A 26,952-nucleotide genomic window follows, 5' to 3' on the forward strand; every position below is an offset into this window, starting at 1 on the left:
GGCACTTACATAGTCTAGTCTTTATTGAAAGACTTACTTCAACTGTGGTTTACAGCTTTGGCTTTAGTTGGCCTCTCACTGCCGGCAGACATAAAGATCAGACGGACTGGCATCGAGGAAATGCTAGTAGAAAAGGATTCAAGCACAGACGATGGCAGGCAGAAACACACCAAGATAAATCTCAAGAAACTATGAAGAGACATTTCCTTGCATGCCAAAAAGTCTCTCTGCTGTTCTTACGAACACAGGAAGGGAAAGGCAACAGTTCTTAGGCTTAAAGTGGACCGAGATGGCACAAACTCAAATCTGCGTAGTAAGACAGTCTGAACCTGTGTTAGCTTGATCACTGTACTTTCAAAAATAGTGCAATTCGTCTGGACATTTCCCTTTCTATCTTAAAACTATTTGCTGTGAAATGACTGTGACTGACTTATCAAGAAAACTTTTTTTCTCATCCAAATTAAGACAAAAGACATGTCAGTCACACGCTCACTATGGCAATGTAACTAGTCTGGATAATTTCATTAAATCATAGAATATATAACAGAAAAGGCTACACTAGAATTAGCCATTAGTTATCTCAATAAGCTACTTAATATACTGGCAGAGGAAAAAAGGCAAATTGAAATTTTAATTCAATAAAAGCTTTTATCAATTTAGAAAATCCTTAGGATGTTTGAGTTTCGCAAAGGTTAACAAAAATCTTAACTCAGGAGCAGAATATTAGCTTATTGGTTTCTTCTTATAAAATATAAAGTACCTTTTCCGGAACATCCCCCAAAGGTAGGATGATCAGAAGAAACAGGGCTATTTCAATCATAGACAAGTATAACACAGGACTATTGTGGTTTAAAAAAAAAACAACTAAGGTACATAAGATTTTGGCTCAAAAATGAATTTCAGACCCTGTAAATTTCTATACTAAATATATTTGGCTGTGAAGGAGGAAAAACACCAGAATTTTTGTGGTCACCAACATATAAAACCACATTATCTTAATCATTAGACTTCAATGGCTAAGCGCGGCCACCAGCTGCATCTTACCGACCTTACCACTGAACCGTTAGGGGTTGTTTGCTCTTGTGCATACACAGGCCAACAGGTTTAATACACTGCCAGAACATTTGCACCCCCTAGCTGTCACAACTGAAACATAGATTGTTTTCTATTTCACATTCCTGTTTTATAGAACTATGAGGCGGACTGTATCCACAAAGACTGAAAAATGCCATGGAAGCACACCAGGAACTCCTGCATCTTCCCCATGGGTTCATTTACAAACTGTGCACACATACAACTCAGGCCTCTTCAGGCCTGTCACCCACACACTCCCCACAAGGAAAAAGAACAAATTAGGAATAAAAGTCACAACTTTGTGTTTGACTTAAATTGAATATCCAATTATAAATTGGTATATCAAGCTGTCTAAATAAGATATTTTAGCAATCTTGTTAAAAAAATTCTTGGGCAAAATATATCTAATTTTTAAAAACATCCCAAGATTTTTAAAAAAACATTTGTGCTATACAACTTACAGGAAAATTTGAAATCATTTCACTGGTTTTAATCAAGGTATTTTGTACCAAATAAAGAAAAAAAAAGAAAAAGAAAAAAAAGTCCAAAACTAACTTACTTCCACTTACAATTTAGAATATACTAATGCTTCAGGATCTGTATGAAATTAAATTAAGGCTTCTTCTGTGTGGTCATCTGTGTCATCTTCATTTACATGGCCAACCTGGAAACGGCATCTGAAACATTGTTACCGAGCACTGCGCTCCCTCGCTGCAGTGAGAATAGATGTCACTTGTCACCTCGGATAAGTACACTGCTGCTACTTCTATGTTGAAGCATGCTTTTGGAACACTGTAGTTATTCAATATTTACAATGTTTATCATTTAAACTCCATGTAAAAGCACAAGTATGACTGTCTGACTTTAATATAAACACCATACTTGGAATTTCCCCCCAGAATGAAATGCAATATACTACATTTTGATAACCAACACTTTGAAAGTTTTAAAAATATGTATTAATGTGGACCACCAGCATTCACTCAAGGGACTTCTACGATGCTGTTCCTTATTTAGGTTGCAAGCTTTCAGTCTGGCTTCAGTTTCTTTAATAGAGAGAGAAACAATATTTCTTCCACAGCGATTCCCACACATCACGTATTTCTTCTGAAATCACACTTTTCCTGCTGACTTCAATGTGGTCCACCTCAGGGATGGGAGAGGAGTATCAGAATTCAGGACGTACTGATGTGATTCTCAGTTTTCATGATACTCCCTTTTTGCTCTTTTAAAAACACAGTGAGTTAAAATACTGAACAGCAAGATAAAAACGGAATAGTGTCTAAGAATCAAAACGTATTACCCATTTCTCCTATTATATCAAAATTTATAGTCAGAATTGTCTTTATTGACTTTATTTTAGTTTTTGTACACAAAGAAAAATCATGTTCATCTCCATCATGAACAAAAACTTAAAAAGGCAGAACTAGAAGACACGTGTCCTTCCCCAGGCAAAGCTGTGCTAAGGGTTCCAACATTTCAATTGTTAAAATAAATATTCTCACTTCCGATGTTTACTTTCATGTCTTCAAAGTGTCATACGAAATTGCAGCCTATGGTGAGTTACAACTGTGTTTAGAGTCCCAGCTCACTGTGTTGGGAAACTGGCCATTCCATAACCAGCTTGGTTTGGAGGAGGTATTACAGGAGGAGGAGCTTGTCCTTGAGGAGGCTGAGCACCAAATCCACCCATCCAAGCAGCAGAAGGTGATTGACTTGGAAGAAAGTAGGGAAAAAAATTTTTCAGCAAACACAAAGAGATAATCTATACAGCTATACAAAACCAGGCAGACTCTAAGCACAAAGATAAACCACGAATCCCCAACAAACAGGACACACACCACCACCATTACATCTTACAGCTTTTACTTTGTGCTGTGCTGGGGATCACGCCCAGGGCCTTGTCTATGCGATGTGATGCCCCACACTTCGGTCCAGCTTTGTTAGGACAATCACAGCTTACCTCAAGTCTGCAGACCACCTCAAAGCTGGTTCTTAAAAAAATAATGAGGGCTGGCATGGTGGTACACACTTTTAATTTCAGCACTTGGGAGGCAGAAGCAGGTGATCTTTGTGAATTCCAGGCCAGCCTGGTCTATATAAAGTTAAAGGCCAACCAAGGCTTATAGCTATAGTAAGACTGTCTCAAAAAACAAACATCTAGGACAGCCAGGGCTACACAGAGAAACCCTGTTTCAAAAATAAAAATATAATAATGATAATAGCAATCCTAGGTGAGCCAGGTATAAGGCCTCCTATCTGCACCCCAGTACCTGGGGAGGGGAGGGGTTGGGACAGGACTGCTGGGAGTCAGTAATATCCAGGCCACCCTGGCCTAGAATGAAACACTGTCTTATAAAAATAAATTACTTAGGAGGCAGTACTCTTGTTACAGCCCTCAACTCTTGCGGTATTTTTAATAAACTTGTGAAAATAAAGGTCTAACTCAGCCTAGGGGAAAAACTTCACACAAGGCAAACTACACTATGTCATATCAGCTCCCAAGGTGTCTTAGGATAGGCCAAACAAACATAGAAACATCATCTTTCTGAGCATATCTAGGCAAAGACCTGTTACACACATAAAATCAAATAAAACTGCTATTATAAATGAGTTAGCTAGCTGCTTAGAGAGAGGTCAGACTACACCCCCATCTCTGTAATGCAAGGGCTACAAACTCCACTTCCTGAGATCTGCTGTATTCCATTTACAGCCCAAATGTCCTGACATAACATCATTTCAGTAGACTCTCCCCTAGGAGAGCACAGATTTCTCTTTCCCCAGAACTCATCAGTTTCTACAATGGAAAAACCAAAACAACTCACTCTACTCCGAATCCTTGTTGGTTCCATGGCTGCCCATAGACTCCGTAGGGAGGTACTTGCCACCCATTTGCCATATACTGCCCATACTGCTGTGGGTTTCCATACACTTGGCTCCACTGGCCCCATTGACTGTAGTCAACCTAGGAGAAAGCAAATTCTTGTTTTAGGGAACAAGAAAGAAACACCGTATTTGAAGAAAGAGTGGGAGACAAGGAAGAGAAAAACTAAGTAAGCACCCTTATGTGAATAGGACTCTGTTATTTATCATTGTCTAAGTTTATTGGGGTGGTGACACCTGTGAAAAGAAAGTATTAAGATTCAGTTAATACCGCAAAACAATTTTGAAATAGCATTTACACAATCAACTGAAAGCAGCTATATGTTTTATTTTACTGTTTATTTTACAATTTCCAAAGCTCCTATGTAGGTATGTAAGATGGAAACCTTAGAAAGTGCTAAGAAAAATCGAATTACCTGTTGGAAGTTTTTAGTCATATCAGGAGATTCTTTACCCCAATAGCATTTAACCACATGTCCTTCAATTGTAGTACCGTTAACAGAGACAATGGCATGGGCTGCACTTTCATGAGTTGAAAATCTAGGAGGAGAAAGACAGTGAGGTTTTGTCTTCACTCTTTAAGAACTTGGGCAAATAATATAGGAACTCATTGGCTGACACCTTTCAGCTGGCATTTTTTTTTAAGCTACATTCTGTAGGCAAACTGCCATCTAGTAAGAATCCACTCATGTAAGAGGGAGGAATAAGCAGTAAGAGAATGGCTTTACAGCTGGCGTGTTACCTGACAAATGAATAGCCCTTCTCTGGAAAAACTCGAATTTCCATAATTTGTCCAAATGGTGAAAATGTTTGTCTCATAAGCTGATCTATACAAAGAAAAATATACAAAGAAAATATTTACAGCTCATGCTAGTCATGAAATTTATACTAACAGTGCTGAAACACCAACAGAGAAGGTAATTATGAAGCCAAAGACTATACCTGTTAGCCCAGAAGCAATTCCTCCACAGTACACAGTACAATTTTTTGGACTTGACTGGTTTACTACATCTTCAAATCTCAACTGCTTAGTGTTAGCTATATGAAGAAAGTAACAAAATTTGGACTGTTAAACAGTATTATAAAACTAGTTTTTGAGCTGACCTTAAAGCTCATTGCGTATGTAAGGTCCCGTGTTCAATCCCCAACACCACACACATATACAATCTTTTGTTCTTATATACCATTTTTAATTTTTTTTTTAAGACAGTATCTTTCTATGTAGCCCTCGCTATCCTGGAACTATGTGAAAGAGGCTGGCCTCTGCCTCCCAAGTACTGGGCTACCACTCCCAGCTACATACTGTTAAGATATATTCCAGTAGGAGAAACAAATTTTTTTTCTTCTTTCTGTGACTTAACAGATAGGGGGGTGAAGTCTCGGGTATCCCAGGCTAGGCTCAAACTCACTATGATGCTGAAGAGGTCTCTGAGAATTTCTGTTTCTGCCTCCACTTCCCATGTACTGGGATTATAGGCATGAGCCTCTATACCTGGTTTATATGATGCTGGGGACCAAACTCAGGGCCTCATGTATGTTAACGGCAAGCAGAAGCACTCTACCAACTGAGCTATAGCCTCAGCCTTAAATATAGATCTCATCTATAAATAAATCAGTTGGTTCTTAGCCTGGAGGGTACTTATATCTAAAGTTCATATGATGAGATTCATGGTAAAGCTTACAGTAATTTAAATATTAAGAAATTAAGACATAATGGTACATGGTATAATCACAATCTATGCTTGCTACATACATGCAGATATAACTTACTTTCCTGTGTACTTTTAGGGGCAGGTGGTTTACGTGTGGCCCAATTGGTTCTGATTTGTCGACCTCCCAACCACTGGCCCCCCATGTGCACAATTGCATTTTCTGCATCCTATAGAGAAAAAAAAAGAGCAATTAGAAAACAAAACAAACAAAACCAGATGTAAAAGACCCAGTAAGACAAAAATGAAAGCCGATACTGCTGCATCCAATACATCTCATCATGTGTGAGTCCACTCAGCACAAAGATGTTACCAATAAAACAACTTGAATCATAAAGCTGTTTTCTACTTACAGGGTTCAAAATACTAATATTTAAATTTAAGAATTATATTTCACTAATATAAAGAAAAAAGATAATCTTATTCACCACTCCAAAATCATTTTCCTCCAATATACACAGATGAATAATAAAAAAAAAAATAGAAATCTTGTGTCATTTTGAAGAGCCTTAATTTTATGGTTGCTTTGTAATGTAATAAAGAAAATGTGAAAAGAGGCTAACGTACATACATAACTGCTGGAACAATTAATATTCCATATGAGGCTGGGTGTGGTGGCACACACCTTTAATCCCAGCACTCGGGAGGCAAAGGCAGGTGGATCTTTGTTAGTTCGAGGCTAGACCAGTCTACAAAGCGAGTGGACAGCCATGGCTACACAGAGAAACCCGTCTCAAGTAAATAAAAAATATATATACATATATATGTGTGTGTGTATTATGAAAATATAGTTTTGATGAAAACAATTAAAATAGAGACTTTCCTTGTTAAAACCGAACATAATTCTCATATTGGTTCACTTCTACTGGTCTTGGGTTTTACTACTAATTCATTCTGCCTTCACCAATGCACAAATGCATTTTCATAATCCTCCTTCATTATTATCACCCTAGCCTTTTCTAGATATTTTCAAGTTAATAAAAGAATTATTTTCTATTATTAATATAAATTATATTCCTAAATTAACATTCAAGCACCTTAAGTTTCAATCATTAATCGTTAATTTTAATAAAGCAACTAAATCCAGAATTGAATTGAAGACTGAGTTGATTGAAAGGACGTACCAGTTTGTTATAAAAAGATACAAAACCATAGCCTTTGGACTTTCCAGTTGCCATGTCTTTAACTACCCGGGCATCCCTGTGAAAAGAAGCACAGCTAAATGAGGGAAGTAAAAGTCACCCTCAAAATAAAAACTAAAAGGAACCACACACACTGTATTGTGAGCATTTTAAAAATAAACTCCAGTTAGCCCTAATTAACTACAGCCATTCCTGAACTCTCCCTAATGCTTCTTTACCTGTTAGAAAAAAGCAGTAGGACAAAAACATGTAATAAACATGCAACCTAATCACATAACCTGTGCTTGCTAACTAGATACTCAAAGCTGAAGATTAATAGGAACAACAGTTTCCTTTTCTAATATTCTATTTGCTAGTGTCCTCTAAGATTTACTGATTCTATAAATTACTGCAACAATGCTAACTACTTTACCATGCAATATCTAAATAGTTAAATGTCTTCTGCCTAGTGATACAAAATATATGAAATATTAAAAAATTGAAAAAGAGGAAAAAATAGGAATTAAAAAGGCATACATGGCCTGTTAACAGATTTCTTTATTTTTCTTGGTCAATTCTCTATCATCATTTTGGAGTTTGGGCAGCTGTAAATTTTGAAAAATTGACATTTTCAGAAATTTAAGAAAGGAGAATAAAAAACTAACAACAACGCTAAGCACACCAGTACGAAAACAACAAATTTACACAGAAATTTTAGTGAGTAAGTTAAAATGATTGGAAATATAGAACTCCACTGAATATAGAATGTTAAAATGTAAATACTAAAATATGTATATATAAATAATGTATAATAAGAATAAATAGAAATGAGAAAAAAATCTACAACTGAGTTCCAGTGTGCACAGTTCCTTGCAGTTAGCCTTCAAGATCCTGTCCATTCTTATGAGCAATTCTGCAAAATAACCAGAATGCTATTACTTTTAATTGTGACTTGGACTGTAGAAAAACTGCAGGTCTCAGGTATAAATAAAGATCAAAAACAGCAACCTGTATCATTTTATACTATTTTACAACAGTACTACTTACCACACTTAGATTAAAAAGCAAAGCAAATATCAAAACAGAAAATTAAGAATTAAATGTTTCTTACAAATAAATCTATAGAACAACAAATCATATAAAAGTTAATAGAAAAGTTGTTGTTCTTAATCAAAACATTTCTGTAGTCATACATTTAAATTGACAAATATATAACAAATTCATTTTAATTAAAGATAAATTGACATTTTATAAAACTTGCAACCATTTTCTAAAATATTGAATCAAATAACACAATTTGAGCATATATATTTTTAAAAAAAATCAACCCATACTTGTCCCTTCCCTAGCAGAATCAAGTATCACTAACAAAAATCAAATTAATCTCATATTTATTATCTAGACAAGAAAACATTTTAATATTGCAACAGTATTCTTTTTCTGAAAGCTAAATATCAAAATACATTTATCATTATATTTAAACATGAACATTTCCAATTTAACCATAATATACTCAAAGATTTGCTTAAATTCCCCCCACTTATAAACTCCTCCAGTAAAAGTTTAATACACAATATAAATCACATTTAGTTTTTATTAACCCAATATTCTTAAGCATTAAGATTTGCAAACATTTGACAAAAAGCTGGAAGCTTCAACATTCGAATATTTGCTTTAAATATAACCAACAGAATCACTTAAAATTTCAAACATTATACACAGGATTATCTGAAAACAAGACCCTAAACATTGAAATGACATCAACATTTGCAACAACATCTACTCAAAAAACAAAACAAAACAAAAGTAAAAACCAAAGAAAAACACACTAACTAGAGAAAGAAAACCTTGATTCTAATACAAGTTAATCATATAGTTTTGCCTATCACTACTGAGTCTGATACTGATTATGATACTTACGATATTTTACCAAAGGGGGCAAATGCTGATTTGATATCTTCTGTTGTAATTTCTGGACTCAAATCCCCAACAAACACATGGAAGTGATCTGAAATCAAAGCATTTGGTAATCAAATACTTAAGAAATCAGGGAACACTAAAGGAGGAAAAACACCGTAGGTAAGCTGGTAATGCTGCCAGGACAACGTCAGGCTTCCACAGTAAATGCAGCAGGAGTACTTACTGGAAGTATCTTTTTTCTGGCTACTTGGTGTTGTTGCCCAGTTTACTTTGACCTCCTAAAAGCAAAGATTATATTTAATACAATTATTAGGCATGTCATTATGAGCTGTTAACACTTACCACTTAATATATCATTTATCAAGTTGGATTATGTGTGTAAAGGCACTAGGCTGAATAGAGACCACTCAGTAGCTGATTGTCTATTTTAAATCTTGCTAAGAAAGAATGCAGAGTGATTTAACATGCAAACATACGTTTACTGGATGCCATCATCCCATTATCTTACCTTTCCCAAAATTTTCCTGCCATTCATAGCAGCTAATGCAGCAGCTGCATCTCTGTGTTCATAAAATTCCACAAAGCAATATGGATCATTGCTTGTATGCTGCAAAACAGAAAATCCAACAGAAGAGTTGACCCTTCTGCTATCGGGTTGCTGAGAAGAAAATCCAGGAAAAAACATTACTGACAGCTAGGAATGCACAGGTGAGACTGTACAAGCTTATGAAAGCCTAACACTTAAGACTTAAGCTGAACCTCAGAATACTGTTGTATTCCAGCAGAGCCACACGAATAGTAAAGAATCGTGACTGTGAGAATTAAAATATCCAAGTCTGGTGAAGCATGTTTAATACTAACCCTAACCCTCTACCTCAGGTTTAGTAAAGACTGTTCCTAATCACTGCTCTTTTCTTCCAACATTATTTTTCTTATTAGGTTTTGGTTTTTCAATACAGGGTTTCTCTGTGCAACTCTGGCTGTCCTGGAACTCGCTATGGAGACCAGGCTGTCCTCAAACTCAGAATCTGCTGGCCTCTGCCTTCCTCGTGCTGGGATTAAAGGTGTGCTCCACCACCACCTGGCTCCAACATTATTTTAAAAGGCTGATTTCTACTTATGTTTTATAATCCTTCATATACTATATTCCAGACTTATAAAGGTAAAAAAAAAATGCAGCTGGGCATGGTAGTGCACACCTTTAATCCTAGCACTTGGGAGGCAGATGCAGGCAGATCTATGACTTTGAGTTCAGCCTGGTCTACACTGAGAGCCAAAGAACAGCCAAGGCTAGTTAGAGACCCTGTCTCAAAAAATAAACTAACAAAATATATAGAAATCAATCCATTTTACCTCTATCAAAACTAGAGCAGTGGATACTACAATATGCAGCATTTTGTATTGCTACACAGATTGGATATAATGCATTTCTTGTCTAGAAGAGGAAAGAATGGAAATAGAAAAATTCAAGATTTGTAATTAGTTGCTGAAATGAATTGTCCATCTTCCAAAATAGACATGATAGCTAGGCAGGATTACACAGACCTGTAACTCTAGCACTTGGGAAGCAGAGGCAGGAGGATCAGAAGACTGTAAGTTCAAGGTCAGTATATGTACACACATATGAATGACACAGCTTTAAAATGAAAAATTTTAAAAGGCCCAATATACTGGAGAGCAAAGATATTTTGAATATGTCTTTCGGTGTCCATAAAATACACTAGTAATCTAGCATATGATTGGTAAAAATGTATTTACATATTCTGGCAAGGTGGTACAGCTCAGTGGTAGGGCAAAATTGCCCAGCATGTGTCAGGGCCTGGGTTTGCTACTCAGTATCTTAAAACCAAGTAACTAAATAAATATTAAGTAAATGTAGGGCAAAGCTACAACTTTGCATCACAAAACACCAAGATAAAAAACAAAACAAAACTTCACTAGTTGGCAAATACATAGCTACTAAGGATGCTAAGAAACTAGAGCTATGTAAAAAACACATATTTTTATAAAACTGAAACCTATACTGGCCAGCAGCTCAGCTGACATATTCTTTATATTTGATTAAAAACATTTAACACTATTTAGTGTAAAAAGCCCCAAGAGAATAACACACGGACTATATGCTTTATGTGAACTTACTAGGAATAAAAATTTCAGATAAAATAAAAGATATTTCAACAACTACTATTTCTCATCCCAGAAAATTTTTGTAGAAAAATCCAAAAAAATGCAGCAACCAGTTAGGCAGTAGTGGTGCACACCTTTTAATCCCACACTTTGGGGGCAGAGGCAGGCAGTTTTCTGTGAATTCAAGGCTAGTCTGGTCTTCAGAGCTAGTGCTGGGACAGATAGAGTTGTTACAGAGAAACCTTGTCTTGAAAATCAAAACAAAACAAAAATAAAAGATATAGCATCCAGAGGCATTTCTTTGGGTGAGGGAGGGATTATTAGCAATGAAAAGAAAGTACGAGCTCTCACATAAAATCCTATTCTCATATCCATATGACAAGAGAAAGAAGTAGAGAAAGGAAAGGAAATAGGAGAGATGACTCCAAATAAAGTTTTCTCCTCTGAATGAGTGAATGTTTACCAGACACATTCACTAAAGACTGGCAGACCACAAAAACAAGCAAACAAAAAACCAATGTGGGCCAGGCTTGGTGGCGTACACATTTAACCCATGCAGTGGAGAGGCAAAGGCAGGTGGGTCTTGTGATTTCAAGTTCAAAGTCAGTCTAGTCTTCATAGCAGTTTCAGGACAGCCAGGGATATATAGTGAGATCCTGTCTAAATAAAATTAGGAAACTAGTATATTTATGCACTGTAATAGCAATTTCATATAACTAGTAGCAGACCAGCTCCTATACGTTCATATAGGTTTCATATTCTGTTTGTGGGGATTGTGTACAGTGGCTTTCACCTGTGGGAAAAACTTCTAAGATCCCATGGATGCCTGCGATCTATGATAGCATCAAGTAAGTCCTCTGTTTCTTCTTTTCTTTTTTTTCTTTCTTGGTTCTTGGTTTTTGAAGACAGGGTTTCTCTTTGTAACCCTGGACCAGGCTGGCCTAAAGGTATGCGCTACCACCAACCTACTATACTGTTTTTTTTTATAATGCCTGTTCATCTTTCGTTTGCTTTTGAGACAAGGTTTCACCACGGGACTCTGGTTGGCCAGGCATGCCTGTCCATCTTCACACTAACACACTGTGGCCAGCATAGGCTAAGTGGAGTTTTAGGTGTGACAGAAACACTAGGATTAATTTGTTTTCCACTTTTGACACTTTCACAGAAGATTCTCTCCTATTGCTAATCTTTACAAACTCAGCATGTAGCTTTCTGTAGTGATATTTCATTTGTATTTTAATAAGTAAAGCTCATCTGAAGATGAGAGAGTAAAACAGCCACACTGGTCAGCTGTACAGACCAGGCAGTGGTGGCACACACACCTTTAATCCCAGTCACCACACTAGTGCGCCATAGAGGCTGGCAGCAATGGTGCACGCCTTTAATCCCAGCACCAGAGAGGAATATATATATATATTTTTGGTTTTTCAAGACAAGGTTTCTCTGTAGCTTTGGAGCCTGTCCTGGAACTAGCTCTTGTAGACCAGGCTGGACTTGAACTCACAGAGATCTGCCTGCCTCTGCCTCCCGAGTGCTGGTATTAAAGGCGTGTGCCACCACCGCCTGGGTAGTCTGAGGATCTCTTAGAGGTAAGAACTCTCTAGTGGCTTGGCTGCTTTGTTTTTTGAACCTTCAGGCTGAACCCCAATATCTGTCTCTGGGTTTTTATTATTCATGCTATAGTTTTCTTATTAACTTTAGAATTTTCACCCTTTCCGTCTTATTGTTGGGATTTCTGAACTGCCAGCCTTACTTCACACTGAGGCCACTACTAAGTTCAAGCTCCTGGAACATGAGCACTAAATAGATGCTTATTTAGTCATCTGATGACGTCACTAAGTGACTAACGGGTGGGCAGCACGCACAACCTCAACATGTTGGATACAGAAATCCTTTGTGCCTCATTCTCAACACTAAGGGATTTTTACCACGCCACTTAGATCTGTATCTAATCTGAATTGGGCTGAGCATGGTGGCACACACCTTTAACCCAAGCACTCAGAAGGCAGACGCAGATGGATCTCTGAGTTTGAAGTCAATCTGGTCCATATAGCAAGTTCCAGAACAGTCAGGGATACATAAGACCCTTTCTCAAAAACCAAATTTCTAAATTGTTCTCTTATGAAATGTCCTATTTTCATTCATATTTTGAAAAGAGGATGATCAGAGCTAAAGACTATTATATTTAAATATCTATATCACATTGTTTGATCCATGTTTTTAAAAAGTCAAATCTTAACTATCAGCTGCTAAAACTTTTAATGCTTGTCTTAATTAAAATTAGAGATTATATGTATATACATACTGCATATCATTATATTATAAAAACTAGAATCTAAAAAAAAAACAAACTAGAATCTATGATAACATCTGATAAAGAAAAAAAATCCAGACAGGTGCAAATGGTTGCCCAGGCCTGTAAGCACCAGCACTCAGGGATATCCCCCATGTTCAAGGCCAACATGGTGAGTTTCAGGACTATGTAGCAAGACCCATCTCAACAAAAAGGCCAAATAAAAAGAAATAAAACAAAAAACAGGTCAGGACAAAATTGGTCAAAAAAAAAAAAGAGGAAAAAAACCAAAACAGTATTCTCTTGGGGGGGGGCTGTTTGTTTGTTGATGTATTCGTTTTTTCGAGACAGGGTTTCTCTGTATAGCCCTGGCTGTCCTGGAACTCCCCAGTAGACCAGGCTGCCTCGAACTCAGAGATCCACCTGTCTCTGTCCCCAAATGCTGGGATTAAAGGTGTGTGCCACTACCGCCCAGCTAAGAACAGGATTCTTTATATAACAAAATCAAATTTATAAAAGGAAAGATATTAGGTATTCCTTCCTAGAACCCACGTCCTTTGGAAACTTCCTACCTAGACCACTGCTCAAGCAACACTCCTAACAATCAGTAGAGTCCTTACCTTAATTAGTCTGGTCATCATTACTGGATGACATAAATGTTAAGTCAGAAAAATGAGAGACTTTTAAACTAAAGTTTGAATCTAGGAACTGTAAGACATGGCTAAGCTGTAAAGAGTGCTACTCCTCATGGCTAAGTCTGTATGCACATAGATTTTAAAATATTTATCAAATGTCTCTCAAAAACATTCTAATAGCCGGGTGGTGGTGGCACACGCCTTTAATCCCAGTACTCAGGAGGATCTTTGTGAGTCTGAGGCCAGTCAGTGTGAGCTCCAGAACAGGCTCCAAAGCTACAGAGAAACCCTGTCTCAAAACACCGAAAACAAACAAACAACAAAACACGTTCTAGTGACTCTTTCCACTTTTTGCATCCTCTGTACCCCGGAGTCACTTTGCCTGCATGTTAAATCACCAGTGTTTCTCCGCCACCACCTGACCCTCCTTTCTGTTCTTCTACACATTCAAAACATCTGACTCCCACCCTCCCTCCTGTAAATGTTCTCTTCTTTTGATGCCACAGCCTATCTGGTGTCCCCACTTCCTCTCTGCAAGATGTTTCAGAAAGTCCTTTGTCCCTTCTTAACTTTGACTGGAACTCTTGAATGTTTGTTCCAACCTGCAGGCCTCAGATTTCAGTCTGTCCATCCCCCATTTTCTACCACCCCTCTCTAGGTGATCTTACTTACATGGCTTCAAATATTACTGTACACATCAGCACTGGTCTCTCCAGAATTCCAAACTCATTTATCCAACTGCCTACATATAACCTCCATTTGTATAGACAAAGTGTATCTTAAATTTAACACTGCCAAAACAGAAATCTTGATTGCCACCACTCCTCCATCCATCCTGTGCCTTTCTCAGTCATTCCCATTTTAGTAAGTAGCAATGTTAGCACCCACACAATTGCACTGACAAGAATCTAAGTCTCCCTGTTTCTTACAGACACTCTAGTCCTATTGCTCTTACCTCCAAAATAAAAATTTATCTACTGTCTTTCTTCACCACTATCCTAAAACTCAACAACCTATAACCTCGGTGCAGACTTGCAGAATACACCTGCCTGGTTTCCCCTGTTCTTGTACCCTACAATCCTACACAAATTACTCATTTCCACACAGAACAATCTTTAAAATACAAATTAAACCCTGTCTTCTCTTTGGCTAAAAAAGAAAATCTCTCCAACAACCTGGCATTTCTATCCCAGCTCTGTCCAGGCCCACACTGAATCCTCCCTGTCTTGCTGGACTCCATCCCCACCACCACCCTGTACCACCCACTAGATGCCAGTCATCTCTTTACCACTGTGAAGCCTTTGCTACTTGCGCTCCTCTGCTCCAGTCCTTAACACAGACGGGACCATCTTGGTATTCCTGTCTAGACTAAGAGAAGTGACATCTTCCCTTACATGTGGCCTCAGTCTCATCAGCCACTTGGTCATCACAGAACACTTATTCTCACCATGGCTCTTATCTCTATTCTTCTGAAGCTTCATTTGCTTCTCCATTGCATTCCCAGTGCTTTCAACAGTACCCATGAAAAATATTATTTCCCATTAGTGAAAGAATAAAAGTATAATCAAAGTTAGGAATGAAAAGAAGGAAAATTATATACCAGAATAGAAGGTAACTATTGGCAATTAGATTAAAAGGCCAAAGCTTGTCACAGATTTTTACAGTTCTAGGTTAGAACACCAGCTTTATACACCCTTGCTTCATCACCTGCTGGCATCTCTATGACTAATTCTACTTCAAACTCTACTTATGCATCTACTAAAGACAACTGTCAGGAAACAGATCTCTGGTTTTTCTTTTTCACAAGCACTCCTGTTCCGCCATAGTCTCTTCTTCCTCAGACTTCATACAGAAGAGTTATCTGTCACCCTTTAGGCTTCAGGCTGTACTGACTCCTAGTAGAAACATCCCAGGACCCACAACCACAGTGGCTATTGTCCTGATGCTCCCACAGCAGTTTAAGCTATCTGATCCTCCAGCACTTATATTCTATTTCCTATGTGAGGGCTGACTTCAGTCCCTACAAGCCTGTAAAATCTTTTTTTTTTTTTTTTTTTTGGTTTTTTCGAGACAGGGTTTCTCTGTGGTTTTGGAGCCCGTCCTGGAACTAGTTCTTGTAGACCAGGCTGGTCTCGAACTCACAGAGATCTGCCTGCCTCTGCCTCCCGAGTGCTGGGATTAAAGGTATGCGCCACCACCACCCAGCTAAGCCTGTAAAATCTTATGGGGCCAGGAATTCTTTTATTCACCACTGATTTCTTAGCACTTACCATAGTATCTAGTACACAGCAGTCAAAAAAAAAAACTTGATAAATAATCAGAAAGGAAGAAAAGAGTAACTGACACACGCACCACCGGGTACAACTAGTCTTAACTGAGAAAAGTAAAAATTTTTCTTTGAAAAATAAGACAAAACTTTTGGATTTTGGTACTAGGGGTTAATGAACCCAGAGCCTTGCATATTACAAGTGCAGATTCTACCACTGAGCTACATTCCTAGCCCAAATAAAATTATTATAACAGTTTAAATTCCTATGTACAAAAAGTTGTTCAGACCTTAGTATTTACTAAAGACACATGAGATGCAAACTGCTCTGCTGAGCACATAATAACCGGATGTTGGCTTCAACACTTACCAATCCCTTCACTTGACATGTAGACTGAGCTATCGGCGCTTACACTGGAGAATGTGAAATACCATCGCCTTACATCTTCCCAGACGGGCTACTTATGAGTTAAACACATTATGGAGGACATGCAATGATAGTGCAGAGTCTTTGCCTCCTCCCCTAGCTCACTGGCCAAATCAATGGATTAAGTCAATACCACACACATGAATCTCTCCCACAGAGCAATCTGAGGTTGAAGATGAATTTTTAAATGGTGTTAATCAACTCATGTATCAACTACAAATGTTCAACATCAGGCAAGGGATGACACTCCTAACCAGGAAGATCTTACCTCTGTTATCATTTTACAGCTTTTACAGGGTCCGATCTGACTGAATAACTGGAGTATAAGGACTTCTGTCACATCTCTGGAGAGGTTACCTACGTATCTGAATGAGAGAGGGAAAAAAACATTATCAGCAATGTTTCTTTGACTATAACTCTGATGTGTTATTATTTAATTCATCTTTTATTTCAAGTTCCCGTCTATGCTAAATTTTTTTAGTTAAGCCTATGATAGCTATATTTCCAATTTCAGAATTTGTAACATAAATATGACAAATATTGATTTACTAAAACATCTTGATGATGAACTAATACTAGACAGCAGTTGTTAGTGGGCTCATCTCAACACTGCCAACCAAAACAATTTCATGAACAATGAAGAGAGTGAGAGTCAAGTTGTTCTAGCAGAGCAGAGGGTGGGTGGGTGGAGGTGCTGAGGTCTGCTTCAGTTTGGGCTAAAAAAGACTGTTAGTGATGGCACATCTTCATTGCTTTAAGAACAATGGAATTAATAATTTATACCTTCTATCAGCATCAACAAAACAATCTTTAGATAACAAATAAAAGAAATTTAAGAATTCTTTAGAAATTCAGAGGAAAATTTAAGATAGACCCAAATATGCTTTTGACTGGATATTTAAAGGTTCGAGCTTTTCTCCCTAATTAGCAGTTGATTAAAAATTTCAATGAGAAAAAAGAAAAATCAACACCTAACCCCTCAAAGATGATCACCTTGGTTTATGAGTTACTACAACTTGATTTATGTCTTACATTCTCAATAAATTGCCAAAATCTTTCTGGTTCTCAACAAATAACACTTTAAGTGTACATTTGTCATGAATCACTTTATAAACCAAAACATTACTTGTAAAATGTGACATAGTTTCTTCTGGGAAGTAAAATGATACCATTTTACTTTTCTGACCACAACACAACATTAGGAACCAGTGCTGAGACCAAAATAAGGCTTGCAACAGTTGCCACGTTAAATACAAAGCTTTCAAATGAAACATGCTAAAAGAAAAAGGGTTGGAGAAAGCTAAGCTTCAGAAAAACCTAAAATGATTGGTTAAGAATGGGGCTGGAGAGGTGGCCCAGTCATCGAGCATGCTTGCTGTTCTTGTAGGGGACAGAGTTCAGTTCTCAGCACCCAGGTCTGGCAGCTCACAATTAATTGCCTGTAACTCCAGTTCCAGGGATTCCAACACCCTCTTCTGGGCTCCTCCAGCACCTGTGTACCCAGATGTATACACATGTAATACATGCAGGGGGACACACACAATTTAAAAAAAAACAAAAACAAACAAACAAACAAAAACAGGAAAAAACATGAGTAACAACTTCCCAGCTTAGTTAAGAATGTCACAGCAGTGGTTACCAACAACCTCAGGGTACATGTTCTCAGGCTGAAATACAAGTCCAGCGCTATTGAAATAAAGAATAAGCTAGCTGACAAACTGGTTTAGGTCTAGTATGCCATCTTTTCCTTATAATTAAATGGAACTGACCCACCGTAGGCCACACGGTGATTTTTTTCCCCCAGCAGTAGAAAACAGTTGAAGGGATTACAAATTAGCCATAAATGACTGCTTGCCCCTTTTCACTCACAGGGACTTTATGAGCCTGTAACTATGGAATAACCTCCTTTGTAAAAAAGACCCAAGTATAAAGAAAATGAGCAAGTGAACTTGATTTTCTAAACACTATCTATGTTCACCTGACCAGTCTAGCCTGCAGAGGGCAAAGGATAACAGTGGTTTTAAAAATGAAGCTAGCCAGTAACAAAAATAAACAATAGAACATCATTTTACCATGTTAATTTTTGATGATTATGCAGTTTTAAGATTGTGTTCATGTTTAAAAACATTAAATGTTACTTTTCACAGCTAAGTCACAATAAAAGCTATTTTTGTTTAACAAGACTTTCATTCTAAGTCAACCCATTTTCAATCAGGTAGGAAACTCCCTGGTTCCAGAGGCACATTGATGTATATAATTAATTTCTGTATCTAGCAGTGTCAAAGATTAAAAATTGTTAAAATTCTAGTTTAGAATGTCATGAAATATTTACAGAATAAACACCAGTGCTAAGGTATCCTATGTTTCAAATATTTCCAAGAGTTAACAGCTAAAGCAGCAGACTAAAAGTTTTTTTTTTTTATTTTGTTTGTTTTGCTTTCAAGACAGGATTTCTCTGTGTAGTTTGGAGCCTGACCTGAAACTCACTCTCTAGACCAGGCTGGTCGAACTCACAGAGATCTGCCTGCCTCTGCCTCCCAAGTGCTGGGATTAAAGGAGCATGCCACCACTGCCTGGTTTAGCAGACTCAATTTTAAAAACATAGAAAGCCTGGCTAGGCATGGCAGTGCACACCTTTAATCCCAGCACTCAGGAGGCAGAGGCAGGCGGGTCTCTGTTAGTTTGAGGCCAGCCTGGTCTACAAAGCAAGTTCCAGGACAGCTAAAGATATACAAGGAAACCCTGTCTTGAAAAACCAAAACTATACAAAGCCTTCTGGAACAACAGAGAACATCTTCAATTGTCAAGATGAAAAGGATACAATTTAGTATATAATTTCACCTACATTTATCCAAATTTTAGACTGACTTTTCTACTCAAGGTTCTATAATTTATGTATCTAACAAAGGCAGAAATTATATTTTTAATATTGTATACTGTGCCTTTTACATTATCAAAAAATCATCTATCCCAGAATAACTCTAACAATGGTGTTTAAGACAAAATTCAACATTCAACCTAGTATCATCTTTCATAGCTTACTGAATTTGTTATCTTTTTCTTTCAAACAATATTTTCTATACTTCACCTTCTGCTGCAGCTAAGTAGTATTAAGTATATTCTAAAGTTCCAAGTTTTTAAATATGCAATTTTTACCTGAAGGAGCATGTGCAAAAACAACAGACAAAGACAAACGGTCTGAGTTCTTATAGTAAATAGAAATACTTAGGAAATTCCAGAAATGACTTTTAACTCAAGATAAAAATAAGGAAAATGCATACCTTACAGTCTATTTTGTCTTCTAAGAACAGGAACTGTGGGAACCGAAACATTAATAACTGAATGATACCTTTATCCCTAACATTGGGTCTAAGATCCAACTGGAGACTAGAAAACTTGGCAGTTTCACAGCAGGCAGAAGTTCACAGTGCAGTGAACTACTTCCTATGTCCAACTGGGCAGAAATGAAGAACATGGTGCCTTGCAGAAAGCTAATGACAGCTTTTCCACTGAATGTGCTCTCACTCTGGAAAGTAACCCTACCAAGGCCGAAATTACCAGCACTTTTATACAAAATACTGTTGGGCTAAATTTCCATAAAGGTTGTTGTAGTTTTCTGATCATTCTTAACAAGTTCCTATACAAAATGAGATTTCCAACAGTAACCCTGAACAGCCCTCTAAAGGGCTGTCTGAGCTGTTACTACAGGATTTTCAGAAGGAGGCAAAGCTGGAAAGGTAGAGTAGGGTAACTAACCTGACCCAGGACCTCTAAAGGATGGTCCTATACAAGCTTTAAAGAAACAAAGATGACCAAGTTGAACCAGCTTGATTATAGCCACAATATAGCTAAATCAATGGTGTAGCCAAGTCTATGCAATCTTACACTGTTTTCTTCTGTTTTGTTCACAGATGTTCAGAACACACTTTAAATCACAGGCTTATTACCTCCTTTTTACTGAGTATCAAGGAAGAATAAATAGCCTTATAGCGTTGAATCCTAGATGTACAATTTCTAGGGTTTTGGTACACCAAATAGATGAATAGACTAAACTACAGTTGACTGCTAATATAATTTAGTGTCACACTGTGGGTTCAGATACCACAGACCAAATCACTGCACTGCAAAAACACAACCCAAGGCGGAAACGTCCTACAAGGCTGGTCTAATTCAAACACCAATATCACATATTGGGATCTCATTGATTTGTTTTTAAGATCATGAATACATAATACCCCAAAATAAATGTCAAATGAAAATGAGGAACATCAGAAAACAGACCTTTAAAGCAACTATATGACAAATAAGATCTCAGACGAACATCAAGGCAATTCTATACCACTTTAAATATCATCAGATAAATTAGTAATACTGTAGATAATGAATATTTAAAGACCTACCTAGGCTATAAACACCATATTGTTTTCTGAAGATAGAACCATATGTCTTAGCTTGTGTGTGTCTGCAGGAAGAAAACCTTACTAGTAACACACAGGCATTTGAAAGTAAACATGTTAAGATAAACTTTATTTAAAGTACATTGTTTTAAAACATAGTAGTCACTTGAGAAACCTAATCCATAGATCACAATGCAAAATACAGGTTCTTCATAAACAAAATCAAATCCTATTAAACATTTGCTTTGATGTCAAGACTTTACATTAGGTATATATATATATGTATATATATATAAATCAACAAACTTCAGAAAGTATGACAATGTCCGCCTATAATTTAAGTCAATAAGAACTTCTAAAAACAATGCTTAATACTAATTTAGCCAAAGAAGTACAGCTTTAAAATATTTGAGTACCTCTTACGTTCCAAGGAGTGAACTAAGTGCAGGGAGGGTTAAGACCTAGGAAGCAGTACAGTTCTTGCATTTAAAAGCAAGGCAAAAGCATAGCGGTGGTGGTGCCTTTAATCCCAGCACTCAGGAGGCAGAGACAGGTAGATCTCTGTGAGTCGGAGGCCAGCCTGGTCTACAGAGAGAGTTCCAGGACAGGCTCCAAAACTAGAGAAACCTTGTCTCTAATACCAAAATGAAACCAAAATAATAATAACAATAAATAAAAACAAAACCAAACCCACCATGACTGTCCATGAAGAGTGGGAAAAGGAAGACATAACAAACACACGGTGACGGACTAGAACAGAGCTTAAGATGTTTATCCCCTCAATATGTATATATCGCAGTTTAGCTAACTAAACACTGACAACCGAAGTGCTTCAGGGGAAAAAGACAAGTGCTCGAGATGGAAATGTATGAAATACTACAATTTAGCTCTGGTCTAGAGGATGAGCCCTGATAGCGATGCAAAGACAATTTACAGGAATAAAAGAAACAGAAAAAGGCATACTATGTAACAGACAAAGGCAAGAGACTTGTTCTAAGAACAAATAGATGCAGTTAATGAGACCTGAGAATTTACCAAGTAAGCACTAGCTATTATGATGCAATGATGACATTTCAGGGATTTTAGATACAATGTAACTGCCATCTTCCTTGAATATATGCTTGCTAGGCCTTAAGTCTAGTTTCCCCAGATGCTTTTATATAAGTACACACTGCTAGCTATTAAATGCAAAGCCATGGCTTAAACAAAAATTTAAGAACAAATTTCAAGTTTTGTCTCAATTATAATTTTTCTGGAAAACAGAAATGGAAAAAAAAACACACAAAAAATTTTACCAAACTTCTCATTCACAGGTATATGTTTAGGTTGTTTTCAAATTTGCCAAGTAAGATGTTAAGAGAAATAAGAATGGAAAATATAAACGATGCTTAAAAAAAAAGAGAGAGAGGAAGAAAAAGATATCAACATTGAATATTTACTGAACATCTTTTCTGTGGTAAGAATGAAGCTCTGAGAAGCTAGTCAGAGATCCTGAGTATCCACCCACCGTAGTCTATTCCCCCAAAAGTACTTTCCCCATCAGCTAACCCGGCCAAGTGGACTCTGATCATCATAGCAATCAATACCAGGCAGAGCGAGGCAAGAGAGACAATGCAGCAGGCTGACTCTGTGTACTTACTCCAGGCAGGAGTAGCTGGCCTGGAGAGGCTGGTAACCCCAAGGTGCTCACTTTAAACAATGAATTAGAAATTACTCAGACCAAGGAAAAAAAGAGTGCCACACTATCTGGAAAGGAATACAGACGCTGAGTCATCACTCTGCATCGGGGGAAAGGAAGGAAACGCCAATTAAGCGGTTGGAAGATGCAATTCATTCATTAAATTGGCCATCAGGTGAAACTCAACTGCTAGACCGCGGAAAAAAGCACCCAAAAGACACGCATCAAATAGCGGGAGAAGACATCCTTTTCTCCAACTCTGATGGTCCTGACGCACAAACCGATTAGGAAGCGGCATCGCCAACTGAGCGAAAGGAGTTTAACTGGTTGTCAGTTTGGCGTAGTGAGCGCTCAAAGTAAACTTCGCTATCCAAGGGACAGAGGTGGTGCACGGCGGCAAAAGGCAATCTCTTTGGCACTTGAAAAGCAGCGGGCGATGGGCGGGTGTTTCTGACAGCGTGGGGCACGTGGGGCAGAAAGAGACAAGGGGCTTCTCTGGTTAAAGAGCGGTAGGCTCGGGAAAAGGACCCGGAGGCTGAGGACGTGGACCGCTGAGGACGTGGACTGAGGCTGAGTACTCACGCCAGAGGGTGCAGCAGCGGTCCCACCCCCGCCAAGCCCTGCCCCCGTGGAGACCCACAGCTCCCAGTTCAGCCCGGAGTCCCCAAAGCACAGGGGGAGCCGGAGCTCTCCCGAGCCTGACAGCCTCAGCCGTGCACAACAAGACCGGTCTAGGAAGGGTGTGCAAAGAAGGGATTGGGAGGAAAAGGTAGAGACGAGCCCTACACCCTAGAAAGTAACTGTGTTCGGGGGGAAGGGAGGGCTTCCTTCTCTAGGAAAGAGGGACAGATGAGGAATGCACTTCGTAGCGCTCCACCGGGACGCCGGGCTCTCAGCTTCGGGTTCCGGTCTCCTGCTCCCTCCCTCAGCATCCCGCGTGCCCGGGCCGCTCGGTGCCTGGCACCCCCGGTCTCGGGTACTCACAGAGTCCGGGGCTGTCCGTCGTCTTCCATCATGGTGGGTGCGACGGAGTGATCCCGGGACAAGGGGGAGGGCAGGGCCGGGGAGGGGAGGGGGTGGGAAGGAAGGGGAGGGGGGCTCCGGGCTCCGGCTGGGGACAGAGGAAAAGGTACTGAACCCCACTCTCGGTCCGCTCCCCCCCAGCCCGCTCCGGACACTGCGCTCCAACCAGGAGGAGCAGGAGGAGGAGGAGGATGAACAAAATGGCCGCCGCCACCAGACAGGCAGGAAACGCTTCAAGGCGCAGGCGCGGCCCGCCAGGTCACTGCTCAGGCCAGTTGCGACGGCCTGTCCGGCAAAAGTGGTTGAAAGAACAGAAAGCCTGGCAAAAGAGTACACCCTGACACTGGACACGACGCAGCACGTCGTCGCTGTGGGCCTAGTGGCCTAGCCAGCTCCCAAAGACACACGACACAGAGAGAAAAGCCGCGAAGTCAAGTCTCTGGGAATTGTGGTCCCGGGAAAGCGGGGGAAGCCCTTCTCCAGTGGCCTTCTGGGAACTGTAGTCCAAGGACGACCCGGAGCCTGCCGGAGCGCGAAGGAGAGATTTCTGGGTAGTGTAGTCGTACGTGAGGACGTGCCGCGATAAAATAGTTGATGTGCCGGGAGGGAGCGAGGATTAAAAGGCGACCGGCAGAAATGAGCGAGAAGCTTTCCGGGAAGTAAACTACAAATCCCAGAGTGCCTCGCGCCGGGGACCGCCCTAGGATCGCTTCTAGCATTTTAAGGCTCTTCTGTTGGTCCAGTGTGAGCTTCAGCTCCGCCTCCGTCCAGCCCCAGAGCGGTTTCTTCAACTGCGGATCAGGCAGTGTGCTGGGTCCGCGTGGTTCCCCAGCTTGCCGGCCTTTCTAGCCTCAACTCATAGAACTGCTGGTCTGTATTCAGTAACCGCCGTCTCACGCGACGGACAGGAGAGAGGCAACTCTGAACTGGACCCGGAGGGGCTGTGGCGGACATCGAGGCTGTGCCAGAGCCAGCCTCGTCTTTGAGTGTGTTTCCCTGCAAGATAGGCCTTTTTAGCCTATCTTGCTTTACAAATTCCGGAGGGATCGCTACTCATTATCTCATCGGATTAGTGGGTAAGGAGGCAAAAGAGCAATCCCTCATGAATGTGACTTGTGCCTCTACCAAAATCCTAGTTAAAACAAAAACATCGCGTCGTGGTGCACAATGCTACTACGCAGGAGGATAATAAATTTAAGTCCAGCCTGGAATTACATGCCAAGATCTCATCAAAAACAGAAAGAGGCTCAGAAACTGAGAACTGTGCTAAAACATGGTCTGGATGAGTTATTGGACGTGGAGTGCTAGTTTACAGCTGCTAGAGCAAGAGAGGAGGTAGAGCTGGCTGGGGTGGTACACGCCCTTAATCCCAGCACTCCCTGAAGGTGGAGGCAGGCAGGTGCGCCCTTAATCCCAGCACTCCCTGAAGGTGGAGGCAGGCAGGTGCGTGAGTTTGAGGCCAGTCTGGTCTACAGAGTGAGTTCCCGGACAGCCAGGACTGTTACACAGAAACCCTGCATGGGGGATAGAACTACATTAATCATAACCATAATTCAATTAACTACAATTAACTGGCCCATGCCTAACCCAATGTATATGTCTTTTTTAAAAATATTTATTTATTTATTATGTATACAATATTCTGTCTGTATGCCTGAAGGCCAGAAGAGGGCGCCAGACCTCTTTACAGATGGTTGTGAGCCACCATGTGGTTGCTGGGAATTGAACTCAGGACCTTTGGAAGAGCAGGCAATGCTCTTAACCACTGAGCCATCTCTCCAGCCCCCAATGTATATTTCTTGTTGCTGTTGTAACAAAGTATAAATTTAAACAAACATGCATTATCTTACAGTCATAGATGTTAGAAAGGCAAATTCAACCAGGCATAGTGGTACATATCGGCAAATTCAGCTCTCAGGAAGATCAGGAATTCAGAGCCAGCCCTGGATACATAGTGAGTTCGAGGCCAGCCTGAGTTACCTAAGACCCTGTCTCAAAAAGGGGGTTAGGATGAGAGAAACAACAAAATCAAGGTGTTGCTGAACTGTTTCGTTCCTAGTTTTGACTTCTGTATGTGGCCTACGTTATCTGGCTCTTTGAGCCTCCCTCCATCTGCAGAGGCAGCACTATATGATTTTTCTGGTCTCTTTCATTTTCTTTCTGACTAATATACCTTTTTTAAAACTTACCTTTTATGATTAATTTGGCCATTTCAAGATTTATTAACACACTCAAAGCTCCCCACCTATATTAAAATGGTCACATGTTCTGGGGATCCTTGATTTCGTTCAATTTATACAAATAGTGATTTTTAACAATGTAATAACATTAATTTATCCCAGTCTTCCTTCACTTTAGATATATGACCCTAAATCCTGTCTTTACCATTTCTTGCTTTTTTTTAAATTAAGTTTTGTTCTACATACATATGCTCCTTAAAAGTATGCATGCTTTCAACGCAATGCAGCAAAATCCCAGCAAAATTCTTCAAAGACCTCAAAAGAATGGTACTCAACTTCATTTGGAAAAGCAAAAAACCCAGGATAGGCAAAACAATCCTGGGCAATAAAAGAACTTCTGGAGGCATCACAATCCCTGACTTCAAATTCTACTACAGAGCTACAGTACTGAAAACAACCTGATACTGGCATAAGAACAGACAGGAGGACCAATGGAACCGAATAGAAGACTTGGATATTAATCCACACATCTTCGAACACCTGATCTTTGACAAGGAAGTAAACAATATCAAATGGAAAAAAGAAAGCATATTTAACAAGTGGTACTGGCATAACTGGATATCAACATGTAGAAAAATGAAAGTAGACCCATATCTATCACCATGCACAAAACTCAAATCCAAATGAATCAAAGACCTCAACATAAAGCCAGCCACACTGAACCTTATAGAAGAGAAAGTGGGAAGTACACTTGAACGCATTGGCACAGGGAACCACTTCCTAAATATAACCCCAGCAGCACAGACACTGAGTGAAACAATTAATAAATGGGACCTCCTGAAACTGAAAAGTTTCTATAAAACAAAGGATACGGTCAACAAGACAAAACAACAGCCTACAGAATGGGAAAAGATCTTCACTAACCCCACATCAGACAGAGGTCTGGTCTCCAAAATAGACAAAGAACTCAAGAAATTGGACACCAAAAGAACACATAATCCAATAAAAAAAAATGGAGTACAGACATAAACAGAGAACTCTCAACAGAGGAATCTAAAATGGCTGAAAGACACTTAGGGAAATGTTCAACATCCTTAGTCATCAGAGAAATGCAAATCAAAACAACTCTGAGATTCCATCTTATACCTGTAAGAATGGCCAAGATCAAAAACACTGATGACAACTTATGCTGGAGAGGTTGTGGGGAAAAGGGAACACT

General features: G+C 39.2%; 1 protein-coding gene across 5 annotated transcripts; it reads right to left on the minus strand.

The window, feature by feature from the left end:
• On the minus strand, nt 1-24,227 carry Tial1 (TIA1 cytotoxic granule associated RNA binding protein like 1). 5 transcript variants are annotated; one of them, XM_075972445.1, is made up of 13 exons: nt 23,515-23,991; nt 20,856-20,917; nt 16,724-16,820; nt 9,216-9,314; nt 8,931-8,985; nt 8,708-8,795; nt 6,791-6,866; nt 5,728-5,836; nt 4,900-4,995; nt 4,700-4,784; nt 4,374-4,497; nt 3,900-4,039; nt 1-2,789 (listed from the first exon to the last, which is right to left on the minus strand). In XM_075972445.1, the coding sequence occupies exons 3-13, from the start codon at nt 16,733-16,735 to the stop codon at nt 2,663-2,665; spliced, it is 1,011 nt and encodes a 336-aa protein (XP_075828560.1). In that variant the 5' UTR covers nt 16,736-16,820; nt 20,856-20,917; nt 23,515-23,991; the 3' UTR covers nt 1-2,662. The 5 variants fall into 5 exon arrangements, with proteins under 5 accessions (XP_075828560.1, XP_075828559.1, XP_075828557.1 ...); XM_075972444.1 differs by having other exon boundaries at nt 9,216-9,365; nt 23,515-23,619; XM_075972442.1 differs by lacking the exon at nt 20,856-20,917 and having other exon boundaries at nt 23,515-24,227.
• Between the last annotated feature and the right edge of the window lie 2,725 nt (nt 24,228-26,952).

The sequence above is a fragment of the Microtus pennsylvanicus genome, chromosome 5 (genome assembly GCF_037038515.1).
Source record: "Microtus pennsylvanicus isolate mMicPen1 chromosome 5, mMicPen1.hap1, whole genome shotgun sequence".
NCBI classification, from domain to species: Eukaryota; Metazoa; Chordata; class Mammalia; order Rodentia; family Cricetidae; genus Microtus; species Microtus pennsylvanicus.

Coding starts and splice junctions, on each gene's coding strand:
- Tial1 (XM_075972441.1), bottom strand. CDS start 23,546: ATGATGGAAGACGACGGACAGCCCCGGACTCT. Junction 8,796..8,930: donor CCAGAAAAAAGATACTTCCA/GTAAGTACTCCT, acceptor CTTTGATTTCAG/ATCACTTCCATGTGTTTGTT. Junction 4,498..4,699: donor AAGGGCTATTCATTTGTCAG/GTAACACGCCAG, acceptor TTCTCCTCCTAG/ATTTTCAACTCATGAAAGTG.